The following is an 18,633-nucleotide window of genomic DNA, read 5'->3' as shown; positions in this document are numbered from 1 at the left end:
TGGACAGCACAAATTTAGCCCTATGTATACTTGAGGCCCATGTCTAGGGGTTCCAGATCATCTAAATAGATGGCAACCACACTAGAAGTGTTCTTGTGGCTGGGATGTTCAGAATCCTCATACAAACCTGGTTATCCCCTCTTTTGTTATTTCACCTGTATCTCCCCTTAGGGAAAAAGTGCATTAGGTCCACTTGGAGCTTTTTCTAAGTATAGGTATGTGGGTGAGGGTGGCATGGGTCTAGAGCCATAGGCACAGGGCACATGGACTGCTCAGGTGTCTCAGTCATCTCAGAGCTGGACTGACCTATAGCAAATAGAAGACCAGCCCATTTCATGGCATCCTCCACCAGAGGCCAGCTCTACCACACTAGCCACTTTGGAAGATTAGGCTAGAGTGCTTCAAGGCTGCCTTTGATCAGGCTGTTCTATTGTTCATCCCTCTCAAAACACTCCAATACAATGTCCTGCCCAGATATCACTACTTCCCTCTTCTTGGTCAGTCATGGTCATTTTCCTCTGAACACCTAGAGTTTAGTTCAGATATTAAATAGGGTGATTTTGCCTGTGATCTTCCATTTAATAATCTGCCAGAAACTACTTCCTACCATCTTTTCCTCACCCAGTGTCCAGGACAGTGAATTGCACCAGGAAGACCCTCAATAAGAATTTGCTGAATAAATTAGTCTATTGATAAGGTCCAGTTTGCCAGTGTCACTTGTAAAGGACATCAAGCAAGTGTAGTCACAAAATTCCAAAAGAGTTTTTCAAAAATACTTTGTCTCTGTCCTTACTCCATCCTACCCTTCTCTTCCACTACTTCATTCCTCAATATTTACTGATAGAGGTTGGAGACAGTGGAAGAATTATACTCCTAGACAGAGGCATTGAAATACCTGGCTAGATAGATAGGAATTCTAGAAACAAAATTATGGCTAGAGATTGTTCTTTTGTTTGGATTTTCATAGTTTTAATTCAGAAATGAAAAGCTACTCAGATCAGCTTATTTGAACTCACATCCAATAGGAAACATTCAACTTCAGGATAAAAAATAAAACTGGGGAGAGTCTACTTGTTTTGGGTAAGGGTGTAGGTCTACAAGCCTGATTGATAAGTCATAGCTTTGTAAAGTTAATAAACTATATTCAAGTATGTATTATTCAAACTTGGCTTATACAGAATTTATCCAATTCTAGCAAGGTCAGCACAATTTGAGAAAATTTTCAGTTCTACACCATGGATCTCAAGTATGAAAACTCAGACTTGATGATAACCACAGCAAAAATGGTTATCTTATTTCCTGCAAATATAATCAACTCTTAAGATATCAATTTTACAGACTTTACAATTTGTAGGAAAAAATGGCAGTCGTTCCTGTAGTTGCAGACACTATGCCATCAGTCCAAAGTGTACTGATTTTAGAGTTTGCTCTTTTAGAAAGATTATGGACTGTGAGGCCAAAGACAAGACTTAAAATTCAGCCTGTACTGAGAGGTCCCACCCACAGTATTCTCTGACAAGTTACTTACCTTGCAGAAGAGTCTACCCTTACCTTTTGAGTTAAACAGCTAACAGTTTCATGCAGCTAAAAATATTTCAGGGGCAGGCATTAGACCTAGGAGTTGAGACAGTTACAAAGTCTATACACCATGTCAGAGTGGTTTCAATTTCCAACTTGCTCCCAATTCATTTCCTGCTAGTGCAGACTCTGGGAGGCAGCATGTGATAGCTCAAGTGGTTGGGTCCCTTGCTACTCATACAGAAAACCTAGATTGGGGATTGGCACTGTGGTACTGTAGGCTAAGCCTCCACCTGTGGTGCAAGCATCCCAAATGGCCACCAGTTCCTGTCCTGGCTGATTCTCTTCTGATCCAACTCTGCTTATGGCCTGGGAAAGCAGTGGAAGATAGCCTAAGTCCTTGGGCCCCTACACTCGCATGGGAGACCCCAAAGAAGCTCCTGGCTTTGGATCAGCTCAATTCTAGCTGTTGCAGCCATTTGGGGAGTGAACCATCAGGTGGAAGACCTTTTCTCTGTCCCTCTGTAAGTCTACCTCTCAAATACATGAATAAATTTTAAAAAGATTTTATTTATTTATTTCAGAGGTAGAGTTATAAGAGGGAGAGACCAGGAGAAAGGTCTTCCATCCACTGGTTCACTCTCCAATTGGCTGCAATATCCAAAGCTTTGCTGACTGGAAGCCAGGCGCCAGGAGCTTGTTCTGGGTCTGCCACGCAGGTGCAGGAACTCAAGCACTTGGACCATCTGCTGCTGCTATCTTAGGCTATAGCAGAGAGCTAGAACAAAAGAGAAGCAGCCAGAACACGAATAGGTGCCCGTATGGGATAGCAGTGCTGTAGGCAGAGGCTGAACCCACTATACTACAGTACCAGCCCCAAATAAATAAAATCTTTAAAAGAAAACCTAAATCAAATTGCTGTCTTCAGCCCAGCCCAATCCTAGTTACTATGGGCATTTAAGGAATGACCCTGGGTGTGTCAAGGGGGACCTATCTCCCCAATTTTTTTTTCATGTCAAATTCTGTTCGACATAATTGTTTGTGTGTGAATAACACCAACAAGTTATGGTCCAGCTCCAGTATGAGAATCATATTGCTTACCTGCAGCCCCCTGAAAACCCATTCTGTGCTTCCAGTTCAGGTTCCACATTTCTGATAAAACCTAAGCTACTAGCCCCTTAGAATGAGCCCTGTGCTACCCTCCTGGTTTTGGATCTGGTGTAATGTACTCCACAAAAATCTGATTTATAAATGGGTGTAATATTGTTCCATCTAAATTAAGTCACCACATCTTTATATTTGAAGAATTTTTTTTTTTTATTGTAGTTTGACCTTACCTTGGCACAACTATCTAGCCTTCATGGCAAAGAGTGAAGCCTGAACAAATAAACATAACTTTTTACAGCAGACAATATACACATGTACTGCATGGAATCTTTACAATAACACATTCCAAAACAATAAAAAATTTAAAAAGATTAAGAAACATGAATTTCCACTTCTCTCTTGATTACCATTAACTAGCCTTTTAGCTCCTGCAATAAAATTCCCTCCTTCCCAACATACTTAATTCACTGGAATCCCTGAATCAATTCTTACTGTCATGTAAGGTGCAAATTAATGCTAAAAATGTGTTAACATTATTCAGTGTGCCAAAATCCTCTCCATGGAGGAACCTTATTATTGTAGTATAATATGTGAATACTACCTTCTAGGTTTTCACTTAGACACACATTTGTCATTTGAGAAAGTTCATTTCAAAACTTTAAAATATTTTACCCACTCGTGTATTACAATATTATATTCCAATCAATGTACAGTTTTGTGAGTGACCTCTCTCCTATCTCCTGTTAGCTAAGTTTATACTTTGTACATTCACTACAAAGAAATACAAATTTTGTTTCAAAAGTTGCCATCTGCCCCCACCGAACCATTCAATTATATCAAGTTTATACTTCATAATCGCAGTTGATAAATACATTTATATTCCATGAAGTCTCTCTCTCCTGAATTTGCTATTAGAGGCTTTTCTTGTATTTTTCTCCCACTGACCAATTTACAATTGAGATTCAAAGCAATACCTAAATTTCTTATATTTCTATTAAGTTTTTTCACTAAAATATGAACTTAGGGCGTCTATATGTTTAATTGATGTCCTTACCTCATTTGTGTGTTTCTATGTCCAGCTATATCTGCTTATTTTGAATTATTTTGTGTTCCATCACTTTAAGAGGTTTTATCTCCAGTATGAATTATGTTATATTCCAAAAGAGCTCAACTATCTTGACAGTGGAGCCTTTCTTGCTGGCTTTGATTGAAAACCAGATAGAAAACATTAGTCAAAATCATCTGGAATGGTTTTAACTTCAAAAATTAGAAACCATGAATATAGACCACAGACATTCTTACATTCATAAGGGTCCCCTCTCCCCACCTGGAGTTCTTTGAAACTTGTTAGTATTCTACATAGGCTTCCTCATCCTAGTCCCATCCAGAACATTCCCTCCCTCATAAGTTCTCTTCTGGAATGTGCCACCATGATATCCCATATTTATCACATTCAAGGACTCCTCTCCATGAATTCTTTTATGTTTGGTGAGATTTGATCTGATATTAAATGCCTTCCCACACTCATTGCATCGGTATGGCTTCTTTCCAGTGTGAATCCTTTTGTGTTGGTCAAGGACTGATCTATAGTTGAAGGATTTCCCACACTCACAATTATAGGGCTGCTTTCCACGGTGTATGCTTTTATGATTTATAAGACTTGAGTGTGAGATGTATGCCTTTCCACATTCATCACATTCATAGGGCTTCTCACCTGTGTGGATCCTTTTATGTACGGTAAGGCCTGAGCTGTTCCTGAATGCCTTCCCACACCTATCACATACATAAGGTTTCTCACCTGTGTGGATTCTCTTGTGCTGAGAAAGAAGTGAGCTGTAACTAAAAGATTTCCCACACTCAACACACTTGAATGGTTTCTCCCCAAGATGGATTCTTTTATGGCTCATAAGAGTTCTGCTTGAAAAAAAAGCTTTCCCACATTCATCACATGTATAGGGTGTTTTGCCAGGATGGGTACTTTTATGGTTAATAAGGCTCGAGTGTGAGATGTAGGCTTTTCCACACACATCACATTCATAGGGCTTCTCCCCAGTATGTATTCTTTTATGAACTTTAAGGCTTGAGTTGTTTCTGAAAACCTTCTCACATCTATCACATTCATAGGGTTTCTCTCTAGTGTGGACTCTTTTGTGTTGAGAAAGGAGCGAGGTGTAATTAAAAGATTTCTCACACACATCACACTTATAGGGCTTCTCCCCAAGATGAATTTTTTTGTGATTTATAAGTGTCCGGTATGTGATGAAGGCTTTCTCACACTCATCACACTTAAAGGGCTTCTCTCCAGGGTGTATACTTTTATGATTTATAAGGCTTGAGAGTGAGATGTAGGCTTTGCCACATTCTTCACATTTGTAAGGTCTTTCCCCAGTGTGGATTCGTTTATGTACTTTAAGGCCTGAATTATTTCTGAAAGCTTTTCCACACTCGTTACACCCAAATGGTTTCTCCCTTGTATGAATCCTTTTATGCTGTTCAAGGGCAGAGCTATAGTTGAAGGATTTCTCACAATAGCTACATTTATAGGGCTTTTCCCCAAGATGGATTCCTTTGTGATTTTTAAGGCTAGAGCGTGAGATATAGGCTTTCCCACATACATCACATTTATATGGTTTTTCCCCAGTATGGAGCCTTCTGTGGACCTTGAGGCCTGAATTATTTCTGAAAGTTTTGCCACAAACATCACAAACATAAGGTCTTTCTCCAGTGTGAATAGTTTTATGTTGAAGAAGAAGTGAGTTATAACTAAAGGATTTTCCACACTCTTTACATTCATGGGCTTTCTTCCCAGGGTGAATGCTTTTATGAACTGCAAGGCCTGAGCTATAGCTGAATGCTTTGCCACAGACATCACACTTGTAAGGCTTCTCTCCTGTATGGATCCTTTTATGCACTATGAGGCCTGAGCTATTCCTGAAGGCCTTCCCACATTCATCACATTCATAAGGTTTCTCTCCAGTGTGGATGACTTTATGCTGAATGAGGAGAGAGCTATAATTAAAAGATTTCTCACACTCATCACATTTATAGGGTTTATCTCCAAAGTGGATGCTTTTATGGTTTAAGAGTGTTCTGCATGTAATGAAGGCCTTTCCACACTCATCACATTCATAGGGTTTCTCACCCGTATGGATCCTTTTGTGGACTCTAAGGCCAGAGCTGTTACTGAAGGTTTTCCCACAGATGTCGCACTCATAGGGCTTTTCCCCCGTGTGGATCCTTTTGTGAACTCGGAGACCAGAACTGTTCCTGAAGGCCTTCCCACATTCACCACATTCATAGGGCTTCTCCCCAGTGTGGATCCTTTTATGTTGGTCCAAAACAGAACTGTAATTGAAGGATTTTCCACACTCATCACACTTACAGTTCTTCTCCCCAGAATGGGTGCTTTTGTGGTTTATAAGGCTGGAGTAGGACATGTATGCTTTCCCACATTCATCACACTTATACGGCTTCTCCCCAGTATGGATCCGTTTGTGGACTCGAAGGCTGGAGCTGCTGCGGAAAGTCCCTCCACAGTCATCACACTCATAACGCTTTTCCCCAGTATGCATAATTCTATGTTGAACAAGGCGGGAATTATATTTGAAGGATTTCCCACATTCATCACACTTATGTGATTTCTTAACAGTATTGTTTTTCAGTTGTAGATTAGAGTGAGAGGTTCCATTAATGTTCTCCACACATCTGCCTTGTTCAGTGCTTTTCTGTTCTACAGGGGCGGTCTGGTGTGGAACATGTTTTGTGCTTTCATGTAACCTTTTCTCAGATGCTTCATCTTCCTGTTCTGTCTTAATATCTGCCATGTTCTTGGGTTTGTCAGTCTTATCCTTCATGCCACCCTGGTCTTCTTTCATTCGTTTTCCCTCAATCTTTTCCAGGTGAATCTCTACTTTGCTATCCCAGTCATAGGTTGCACCAACCTTATATTCTTGCATATGATCCTTATGAAGGCCTTCTACTTTTGGCCACGTACAGTCTGCATTTCCAACATTTTCATATTTTTCAGCTGATTCTTCATCCTCAGTGCCAGTCTTCAAATGTGACACTAAACCAAGAAAATGAAATTATATCTATTTACTTTGTTTACAAAAAAACTGGAAGAATCACTTCAAAATTTATACATTCACATAACCAATACTTATTGACTGCATGCTATGTGACAGGTATCCTTTTTAAGGACTGGGGGTACAGCAGTGTACATGACAAAATTTCTGCTGTGTGCATGTAATGTTCAAATGCTAAAGCTCAAGATTTTCAATATAATGAAGAGTTTTTCTATTCTTATCTAACAGTTGAACAAAAGGACAGGATGAATGGATTGAAATTACTGAAATGATGAACAGAACCAAGAGCAACACTGATCAGTATTTGACTATTACCACCTAATCATGAAAAAACAGAAGGAAGCAGACATCTCTGAAGGAAACACAAAAATTAGTAAGAAAAATGTTAGGTTTTTTTTAATTACAAAGTTACATATAATCAGCACACAGGCAAAACTAAAGAGAGTCAGTACTTAGGTATGCATCCCAGGGAGTGAGTTATGAAATCATGATAGTCATTGCAGAAATGAGAAAGAAAATCTGAAATTGTCTGAAGTTGGTTTGTCTTTCTGGACCTTTCCTCTAAGGAAATTATTACCCTGGAAAGTCAGTAGTCAGGGAAGAATGCCATGTGGAAAGTCCAATATGCCAGGGAAGATACTTTCATTCCTATATGTGTGAACAGGCTATTTATAATCAGGGCATATCATAGATTAGCAAAAAACCACAATTTTTAAAAAAGCAAAAACATAAACAGTCAGACAAAGAAATATTGCCTTGGTTCAAACATCTAGCTGTAGGTCCTTGAGAAAGTTATTTAACCTCTTTGGGCAGCAGTTTCCTCTTCTCTAAAATGAAAGCAATAGAGTTGCTATAAATACTAACTGAGACAACATATTTAAAACACTGATAACAATGCCTGTCATTTAGTGATTCTACATATTATTAATTTTACTATTATAGTACTATGATTAAGAATTTGGGATTACTGGATCTGGATCAGAACCCAGAGATAAACCCTATGACTGGAAGGATAAACTCATTCCCAAAGCCAGCTTTAAGGGCTAGACAGAGACAGGTCCTCTTTGTTCCCCTGTAGGCATTCTATACAGGACTGTCACTCTATCAGCATCCACAATCCACTGACAAACTGACTCCTAAGAGCAAACAAAAGAGTTCTAAGCTGGTTATCCCCCAGCCTTAGATAATTACACATTTGTGATTAACATTAGGTAAAAATAAAGATGACTCCCTCTTACCTTGGGTGTCAGACTGCACTGGGTCAGGGCTAAGAAATTCTGTCACAAAATGACTATTAAGTAATTAAATATAAGGTAATAATTAGTACTAAATAAGAGATCATCAGAGATTACAGCCCATTATCCTTCCTATCTTCATTGCTTTGGACAGAAGAGTCCATATCACTTGAATTGTGAGGACTACTTGGTAGGCAGTGGAATTCCAGAACCATCAACTGTAACACATATTTTATTTGTGCATGAATCCTTCTCCCACATACATTAGGGCCTTTGTTTCACCAATTTCCTTTTTGATCTAGGCTCTACCATTTCTACTTACCTTCAGCCCTAAGGACCAAAAAATGTTCAGGTTCATACAGACATAAAAAGCAAATCTGCTGCCAGCGCCACGGCTCACTAGGCTAATCCTCCGCCTGCGGCACCACCACCCCGGGTTCTAGTCCTGGTTGGGGCGCCGGATTTTGTCTCGGTTGCTCCTCTTCCAGTCCAGCTCTCTGCTGTGGCCTGGGAAGGCAGTGGAGGATGGCCCAGGTCCTTGGGCCCTGCACCTGCTTGGGAGACCAGGAGGAAACACCTGGCTCTTGGCTTCAGATCGGCGCAGCATGCCGGCCATAGCGGCCATTTGGGAGGTGAACCAACGGAGGGAAGACCTTTCTCCCTCTCTCTCACTGTCTAACTCTGCCTGTCAAAAAAAAAAAAAAAAAAAAAAAAAACAAATCTGCTAAAACACACACACACACAAGGTGCTAGGGAGAAAAGATGAGGAGAAAACTTTGAGTGGATACTAGACATTAAAACATACTACAGGGGCCAGCGCTGTGGCACAACAGGTTAAAGCCCTGGCCTGAAGCACCAGCATCCCATATGGATGCCAGTTCTAGTCCTGGCTGCTCCTCTTCCGATCCAGCTCTCTGCAATGGCCTGGGATATCTTCAAGCTTCAGGCATTTGGGGAGTAAACTAGAGGATGAGAGTTCTGTCTGTTCCTCTCTCACTCTTGCTCTCATCTACAAATTAACAATAATTAAAAAAAAAAAAAAGAAAAAAACAACCGCAGGACCAGCACTGTGGCGTACTGGGTAGTCGCTGCCTGCAATGTGGGCATCCCATATTGGTGCCAGTTCAAGTCCTGCTCCACTTCTGATCCAGCTCTCTGTTATGGCCTGGGAAAGCAGCAGAAGATGGCCCAAGTCCTTGGGCCAATTGGGACATGAACCAGAAGATGGAAGACCTCTCAACCTCTCTGTCTCTGCCTCTCCTCTCTGTGTGTAACTCTGACTTTCAAAAAAATAAATAAATCTTAAGCACAACAACAAAAAAAACAAGGATAGTGTCATGATATGGTAGGTTAAACCACTGCTTGGAATGCTGGCATCCCATATCAGAGCATCAGTTTGAGTCCTGGCTGCTCTGCTTCTAATCCAGCTCTCTGCTATGGCCTGGGATAGCAGTAGAAGATGGCCCAAGTCCTTGGGACCCTGCACCAGCATGGGAGACCCGGAAGAAGCTCCTGGCTTCAGATCAGTGCAGCTCCGGCCATTGCAGCCATCTGGGGAGTGAACCAACAGGTGGAAGACCTCTCTCTCTGTCTCTACCTCTCTCTGTAACTCTGTCTTTCAAATAAATAAAATTAATCTTTAAAAAAATTATTAGGGAAAAGATGGTAATTCAAATTATTGAAGGAAATACTTAGAGAAAACATGTGTGACTGCCTCTATAACCTGGGAATAAACACAGCTTTCTAACTGTGACCAAATACAATCAAATAGATCATTTGACTATATTAAAATACAATTGTGGGACAGTGTCGTGGCACAGTTGGCAGACCCACTGCCTGTGACTCAGCATCTCACATGTGCACTAGTTGGTGCCCCAGCTGTTGCACTTCCAATCTGGCTCCCTGCTGATGGCCTGGGAAAAGCAGTGGAAGATGACCTAAGTGTTTGGGCCCCTGCCACACATATAAGAGACTCAGATAAAGCTCCTGGCTTTTGCTTGGCCCAGCCCTGGCTGTTGCAACCATCTGGGGAGTATACCAGTGGATAAAAGATCTCTTTCTTTCTCTCTCTCTCTCTCTCTCTGTAATTCTTTCAAATAAATAAATATTTGACATAAATAAATAAAACTGCAAAATAAAAATATCATAAGCAAAACTGAGAAGTGATGGTAAAGTAAAAGAAGATATTTGCAACATAAAACATCATGGCATATATATAAAGACAAATATCCCTAACAGTAAAAGAATTTTCAAAAATTGAAGAGAGGAGCCAGCATTATGGTGCAGTTGGTGATGCAGCTGCCTAGAACACCAGCATTCCATATGGGCACCAGTTCAAGACCTGGCTGTTCCACTTCCAACCCAGTTCCTTGCTAATGTGCCTGGGAAAACAGCAGAAGATGGCCCGAGTACTTGGGCCCCTGCACCCACATGGAAGACCTGGAAGAAGCTCCTGGATCCTGACTCCAGACCAGTCTAGCTCCAACCATTTGGGGAGTGAACCAACAGATGGAAGATCTCTCTCTGTCTCTCCTCTCTTTATAACTATGCCTTTCAAGCAAGTAAATCTTTAAGAAACACTAAGACTAAAAAATCATACATGAAAATAGGGAAAAGGCACATAAAATTCACAAAAAAGAATATTAAAATAGCCCTTGAAACTGTGAAGATATTCAACTTCAATTATTGTAACAGAAATAAAGACTATAGTAAGATACCATTTCTCAACTGTTAAACCTGAAAATGTTCAAAGTTTGACAAAAAACTCTTGAGAATGCAAGTTGACACAACCTCTGTTAGGGAGAATTTGACAATAACTCTCTCTCTCTCCCTCTCTCTCTATACATACATACATACACACACACACACACATACATACATATACCCTTCAATTCAGAAATCCCAGTTCTAGGAATTTATAACTGAAGATACACCTCCAATAATACAAAAGTATGTATACATAAAGTTATTCACCATAGCAGTATTTTTAACTGCAAAATCTGGAAAACTCTCTACATGTCCAAGCATAGAAGACTGGTTAAATAAACCATAGCAAATATATGTTACAGAGTACTAAAAAAGAATATCTGTGAATTGATATGTGCAATTTCTATGATATACTATAAAGCCAAAAAAGCAAAGTTAAGTGAAGAAAATATGCTTTAAGAAAGAAACATAAGACAAGCATATAACTGCTTATCTTTATAACCAGAAAACAATAAAGTTCATTCCTTATAAAGGGTTTAAGTGGGAAACAGTAGGAGGAATAGGGAGAGACACTCCTGAGTATACCTTTTTGTATAGCTTTTATTTATAGAAGCACGAGAATGTTCTGCATATTTAAACAATAAAATTAATAAGGATGAGAAGAGGGGTAAAACAGCTAAGACTGAAAGCAAACAGAAACAAACCCATTTGTGTTTCACATGAATACCATAAGCACAGAAAGGAAACAAACAAAAAGAAATAATGTCACTTGAGACCATAATACTTGACTGTATACTGTATACAAATATTGTATACCAGTCTTAGGAAGGCTGGAAGGAAGTTATAAGCAAACAACTGATAGTTAGCAGGTCTGTTTTCTACAGTGGTATGAACAAAGAAATTCTGAAACAATTTTAGATGCACTATGGGACTGAGTAAATGAGGTTTGTTGGGAGTTCAAATGCTGGCTGCTCTGCTTCCAATCCAGCTCCCTGCTAACACACCTGGGAAAGCAGATGGCCTCTGCCACCCATGTGGGAGACCCAATCAAAGCTGCTGGCTCTTGGTTTCAGCTTGGCTCAACTCTGGAGAGTGAACCAGTGGATGGGAAGATCCTCTCCCTCCTTGTAACTCTGTTTTTCAAATAAATATATCTTTAAAAAAAGAAAAAGGAGTCTTCATGTCTCTTTTCCCCTCAAGCCTTATCTACTCAATCTGATTTCTTCCATTCAGACCATGCTATTTTAGCTTCTTCTAAGTTAGCTGCCTGCTCCCCAGGCTACCACCTTTAGGTGCTCCCTACCCCCTCCTTCCATCCTGAAACTTTCCTTTTCTGACTCAATATACTTATATACCCCCATCCTCCTTTAACAGACCCAGCACCTACAAGCTCTCAGACCTTCATCTCTGTCCCAGAGCCTTCTATTACAGACCCTCACATCCAATCCTGCATGCTCCTTTGCCTAAATCAGAAATAGGTTGTTTCTCTTATCTATATCCAAAACAGCTGCTAAGATCAGCTGATTCTATTATCTAATTGGTCCTCAAGCTCCCTCCCCACCCTACCTCCATTCTCTTTTAAGTTTTTTTGTTGAAGCCTTCCTAAATTTTCTGAACGACTGCCCTAGTCTCTGCTTTCCTGCTTACCCCATCCAATTCTTCCTCCACCAGCTGTGAATAAGTTTGTAAAATGTACACCCAGTCACTTTCTGCTATGGTCTGAATGTCCCCTCCAAAATTCACGCTGAAATTAAATTGCCATTGTAACATTCTTAACAGGTGGAACCTTTAAGAAGTAATTAGAGCCAGCGCCGCGGCTCACTAGGCTAATCCTCCGCCTTGCGGCGCCGGCACACCGGGTTCTAGTCCCAGTCGGGACACCAGATTCTGTCCTGGTTGCCCCTCTTCCAGGCCAGTTCTCTGCTGTGGCCAGGGAGTGCAGTGGAGGATGGCCCAAGTGCTTGGGCCCTGCACCCCATGGGAGACCAGGAGAAGGACCTGGCTTCTGCCATTGGATCAGCGCGGTGCGCCAGCCGCAGCACGCCAGCTGCGGCGGCCATTGGAGGGTGAACCAATGGCAAAGGAAGACCTTTCTCTGTCTCTCTCTCTCTCTCTCTCACTGTCCACTCTGCCTGTCAAAAAAAAAAAAAAAAAAAAAAAAGAAGTAATTAGGCCTAACCTGTACCAATGTATTACTGATATTATTGTGGCAGTGGATTCCAAATAAAAGGGTGAGTTTGGCCCCATTTTGCCCCTTTCTCTTTGCCCTTCTGTCAAGTGATGGGTTTGTAGCAAAAAGCTCTCAGTGGAAACCAGGACCTTGATCTTAGGCTTTCCAACCTTCAGGACTATTCTAATTTTAAATTCACCAGCCTAGTTTTTTTTTTTTTTTTTTAAAGATTTATTTATTTATTTTTTCACTGGTTCATTCCCCAAATGGGCACAATGGTTGGGGCTGCACCAAGCTGAAGCCAGGAGCCCAGAACTCCATCCAGGTCTCCCACATATGTGTCAGGGGCCCAAGTACTAGGGCCTTCTTCCATTGAGTTACCAAGCATTTTAGCAGGGAGCTGGATCTGAGGCAGAGAAGCCAGGACACCAACCAGTGCTCCAGTAGGGGATGCTAAATTGGTAAGTGGTGGCTTAACCCAATGCACAATGCCAGCCCCTGTGGTGTTTTCTCATAATGCAAAACAAACACACTTCCAAATGCTAAGTTCTTTAAGGCTATTCACTGTGACAACCTAAGTCTTCTGCACCCAACACTAAATGGTAACATGCTAATTCACCCCTCACTCCCATTGTACTCATTGATTCTCTGCCTGCCTTTTCCCTAACTCTCTCTGATAGACTAATTCTTAGTTCCTTCCATGTCTGCTGAAATTGTTTGATTGGCTGCTGACTGGCTCAGTCTGTATTAAATAAAAAATGTTAGTATTCCACTGCTTACCTCTCTAACTTATGCAAAAGCTAGTAGTCTCTCTGTTCTGGCTTTGCTTTACTTCCTGTTTGGGTAGGAGGGGTGGGGAGAGTACATTGTTCCATAATCTGATGTAATGCATTCTCTCCTCATTGAGTGAAATGAAACTGGATCTGTATAAATGTGCATCATCATTGAAAACAGATGGCTTGAAATGAAATTCATATTAATCAATACTAGAATAACAACAACAAAAAGAAACATAGGCTAAAACCCACTAGAATAAGTGCTGCTAAAATATAAAGGCAACCAAGAAAATGTACAAAATGTTAAGTTATCCTTACGAACAATACTGAAGATGCACTCCAGTGTCTTAGTCCTTCCTAAGGATGAATGCTGCACAGGAACTTACATTATGAACCATACCCATCTTTTTTGTTTTCCAGGCCCTAGGCTAGTCCTTAGAAATTAAGAAACAGACAAGACAAGGCTCAGCTATCAAGTCATCTGCAGACTAGTAGGAAACTCTGACAGGAAAATAATACGTGATATTTTAAAACAACTGAGACAAATGGAGGAAAAGTAGAATGGTACAGACTCTGCTTCAAAGGACTAGGAAGAGCACCATAAAGACAGAAGTGGGTATTCCCAGCAGCGGGAAGATCATGTGCAAAGGGGATGGTGTTCACCCCTCTTCAGACATCTCAGACATCTCGAATGGTGGGCAAGGGCAAAACCAAACAAGTAGGCAAAAACAGGCACTACACATAATTTAGTATGTTTCATACTAAGGAGTTCAGACTTAATCCTCAGAAGTTTTAGGCAAAAAAGCAGCAAACTTGGATATGCATTTTATTTTATTAAATCAAGAGATTAGTAAATACTTTCTCTAAAGGGCCAAATAGGAAACACTTCAGGTTTTGTGGGCCACATAGGAGTGTTGATTATTATTACTATTACCTTATAAATGCAAAAATCAGTTTTAGCTTGCTGGTTATGCAAAAGCAGTCTGTAGGCCCAGCAGTCTATAACCCTCTTTAGATAAAAATCAAGGAAGGAATCAGTTAATTTAAGATGATGTGACAGTGGCACATGGTTATGGTAGATGTACCCTTTTAAAAAAAAAAATGCAGATTAATGAATGCTAAAGTGAAATGGCCTAGCATCTTGAATTTGCTTTAAAATATCTCAATCAACGAAAAATACAAAGGCAAAAGTGAAACAAATCTAACAGAATCCTGATAATTGCTGAAACTGAGTGATGGGTGTATGGGAGGTCACTGTACTAGTCTACTTTCCCATATAAATTTTAAAAATAAAGATCATTCCTACTACTTGCAGAAGAAGAAAATGGGTTGAGAAGAGAATGAACTGAGTTTTGAAATTGAAGATCGATGTGGTCGCTAACTCATGCATCCTCTAAGGACACAAGAAAGGAATTACTCCAAAATCATCACTCCTCCATAGAGAAGGATGAAAAAATTTAAATTTCCTATTAGTTCTAAAGGCTGGGTGGGAATCCCTTTCTAACCTATCATCAGTAGAGAATTTCTTTATAGCCTGGTTATATTTGTCAAAAGTGATAGCCATAGAATGCCATCTACTCTTTCCAAATAACCTCTGTGGTTCCTGTTCACATTCTACCAATGCCTAGAAAACTGCCTGCAGACAGTAAGGACCTTCCCTTAGTTCCTTCTGTCCCTGCCCCTGGAGAATCAAAAGCCATTTCTCAAGAGACTAGACAACTTCAAGAGATGAACTGTAATTCCCTCTGGTTGAAAATATTTTCTCATTAATAACACACTGCATCAAGCAACAGGTGCAATGTGCCAGTAGCTAATTTAAGTTTCAGAGTCCAACCATGCAGGTGTTCTACAAGCCACCCTACCATCTCAAATGTCACATCTGTATTCTGTATCTTAAATTCTCAGATACTATATTTGACTTGAAGATGAACAGAGAAAGAAAAAAAATTAATAGGAAATATGATCATAAAATGCTTACCAACTCAGAAAAGTTCCTAGAGAGAGAATGAGCAAGTGAATAACAGGAATAAGAAGAGAGGTGGGTGATACACAGGTGAGAGAGAAAAGAGTTGATGCTCTAGGTATTATTGCACTAAATTTATGAATATCAGAATTGTAGATGGTTAACATGAGTTGGTTCTATTGCTTAAGAGTAAAAAATAACAATGGCGGGCTTTCCTTAATGTAAAATAAATGAATATTCTCATATCTATGGTGGAAAAAATATTTCTAGCCATCCTAGGTAATAAGTAAAGCAGATTATGAAAAGTGTCTTGAGTAGTCATGAATAGATTAGTCTGTTGAGCTAGTGTTAAGACTAAACATCATGTAGGAAAATATCAGGAGGAAAAGCCTATTTTATTTGTTCTTTATACATGAAGGATTATTATTAATAATTTGACATCTTTAATAACCTGCCAATATTTGCTTAAGTTAATGTAGAACAAAATTTATTTTATGATTATTCAGTCCTTTCTTTAAAAGCCCTCATCGTATACATCATACAGTATACAACTGTTTGATAACAAAAATTGGCAACAGCCCATACTTCCTCAAATAAATCTCAAAAATTACAGACATCCAAAACATCCAAATAATGGCCAATCACAGCACTTTACAAAAAAAAATCTTTTAATGCTCTATCTTGTAACATGCAGAGATCTGCAAGACAGTAAATGAAAGAAGGGACAGATGTAAAGTACTCTATCATCTATGTTTCTTAAAGGGAACTAACGACATTTATATTTGCCAGTTTTTGCTCTAAAGAAACCCTGGAAGAATACATTCTAAACTTCCAAAGCTACTTAAGGACGTCAGAAGACCGTTGAGAGGAGAGGGAGGAAATCTTTTCACTGACAACTTTTTGTTTTTAATATCTGGACCATAATAATGTATCACATAGTCAAAACTTCATTTTAAAAAAGCGTCTTAAGGGCCGGTGCTGTGGCTTACTAGCTGGCAGATGCCGGCTGGAGTCCAGCTGCTCCACTTCCATTCCAGATCCCCAATGTGCCTGGAAAAGCAGCCAAAGATGCCCCAAGTCCCTGGGCTCTCCGACCCTCATGGGAGACTCAGAAGCTCCCAGCTTCCCACCAGCCCAGCTCTGGCTCCTGCGGCCATTAAGGGAGTGAACCAACGGATGGAAGCTCCCTCTCTGCAATTTTACCTTTCAAATAAATAAATAATAGGACCTCCTACTTTAAAAAGAAAACATTCTTGCTGGCTACCTCGTCTAAATGTCTTGGAGCAACACACACTCCATTCATCCTTCAGAGGCCCACAACTGGGCTCCGGCAGGCTGCCCCAGGCTCTAGGGGCCTCTCCCACCTTCCTCTCCAGTCCTCTCCTCCTCAGCTCCCGGAGCCCGCGGCAGGTCGCCTCCAAGAGCACCAGCGTGCTACACACCAGCGAGCCTTCCCAGGACGAAAGCCAGCTAGGTCTCCCTGGGACTCCATTCACACTTGGCGTCGGGAGACTCTCATTATCACACATCACTACCAGGAGGTGGGGTGGAGAGATCGAGTCACACATCACCTGTGGAGTTCCCTATGGTGCTCGAACCCACTCAAATACCAAGGCAAAACTAAACTGCAGGGGAGAAAGGAATCCTAAAGCGCTCATTTTCGGAGCTAAGGAACACGGGAGCGAGGCCACGGCGGTTTTCTGACCACTAAGTGGCCTGAACTCGGTCCTGACCAGCTCAGAAGACCGGAGGTGGGGCCTACGTGGAGCCCAGCGTGATTCAGAGCCGCGCCCCACACTCCTCTGCAGGCCTAAGGGCTCCCTCCCCTCCACGTCCCAAATCGCGAATCCTGAGATTTGTACCGGGACTGGGCACGGCTCCCCAACCCCCCACCGCCCAGTCCCGCCCGAGACCAGAGGGGCAGCCAGAACCCAGCCAAGCAGAAAAGGGCGTGGCAGGCCAGGGCCTGGGGCGGCAGCGCGGGCGGCCGCGGACTCACGTACTGGCGGTGGCGGCGCCGCGGGAGCCCGGCCGCCGGCGGGACAAAAGCTGCGACGGCCCGGCCGGAAAAAAACTGCTCAAGCCACGGGGCACTTCCGCGCCCGCTCTGGGACGCTGGAGGACCAACTCGATGGTACGTCCTCACTCAGCACGGCTGGGTGTGCGGTGAGGATGGTTCTTTCAACCGCTGTTTATGCTCAAGCCGTGTTGCGGCCTGGAAGCGAAACCAAGAAACCACAAGAGCGGCTTCTTGTTTCTCAGCCCTTTATGGCTCGTGGTAGGATGGGGGGGATGGTGCACAGATGAAAAAGTGGCCCAGTAGAAGAAATAAACAGTTAACAACCTGCCTGTGGACCGGAATACAGTTACAAAGCGAGGCTGCGAGCCACGGCCGGGGCGGGGCGGGGAGAGGGCGGGACCGCGGCGGCTCCCGCCTTGCTGGAGGGCTGGGTGGGGGCGGGCGCAATGTCCCCAGGCAATGCAGACCTGAGTGGCGAAGCCCTGACTGCTCCATGCCCGGGCCAGCGCCTGGCACTGCGGGAACGCTGGCACCCAAACCCAGAGTATAAAATGACTTTCGAAAGCTACCCCACCCCTTTTTTTCGCAGTAAATCTAAGTCATTTTCATCTTATGTTTGAACAGCTGTGAAATGCGTGCAGAATTAGGTCAGGAAGTTCACGGAAAATAGAATTAATAAATGTGGTCTTTTTTTGTGTGCAAAAAATTTCAAATCGTAAATGCCAGATACTTCCAAAAACTTTCAAGACACTACACATAAATGTTATTATTTTTGACCAAAATAAGCCTGTCTTTCAATTTCATTTTCCAGTCTCTGTCGTGGGAAGTGACTGGTTAAGGACAGCTAGTGAAAGAATTCAACAGTTGTCTACTACAAGGAAACAACACAGCAGGCAGCACAGCTGAAAGCTGAGAGCCGCGATGGGCTGGCTGGATGGAAGAAATCAAAGCACAGCCAGAGGCATACCAGTAACAGCAGTCAGTGTCTTCTCAGGATGAGGTATTCTTCCCCTGATCCAAAAAACTCTCCCAGGAAGGTGCTTTGCATTTCTG

General features: G+C 41.7%; 1 protein-coding gene across 8 annotated transcripts in view; it reads right to left on the bottom strand.

Annotated features, from left to right (window-relative positions):
- ZFP62 (ZFP62 zinc finger protein) overlaps window positions 1–17,960 on the bottom strand; it is a 36,838-nt gene extending 18,878 nt beyond the window's left edge. For 2 of the 8 annotated variants that reach the window (XR_009868083.1, XR_009868082.1), the window contains exons 1-3: window positions 16,550–16,909; window positions 3,680–6,691; window positions 1,552–1,614 (exon numbers count right to left, since the gene is read on the bottom strand). Coding sequence is in view for 4 of the 8 variants with exons in the window: in XM_062212277.1 (XP_062068261.1) it covers window positions 3,981–6,691; window position 17,564 (2,712 nt within the window). In the remaining 4 variants the exon portion in view is untranslated. The other 6 variants (XR_009868084.1, XR_009868085.1, XM_062212278.1 and 3 more) reach the window with 5 other exon arrangements.
- Window positions 17,961–18,633: the final 673 nt, after the last annotated feature.

Source organism: Lepus europaeus, chromosome 15 (genome assembly GCF_033115175.1).
Source record: "Lepus europaeus isolate LE1 chromosome 15, mLepTim1.pri, whole genome shotgun sequence".
Lineage (NCBI taxonomy): Eukaryota > Metazoa > Chordata > Mammalia > Lagomorpha > Leporidae > Lepus > Lepus europaeus.
Note: the sequence above shows the minus strand (reverse complement) of the source record. Positions and strands in the feature narration are given on the sequence as shown.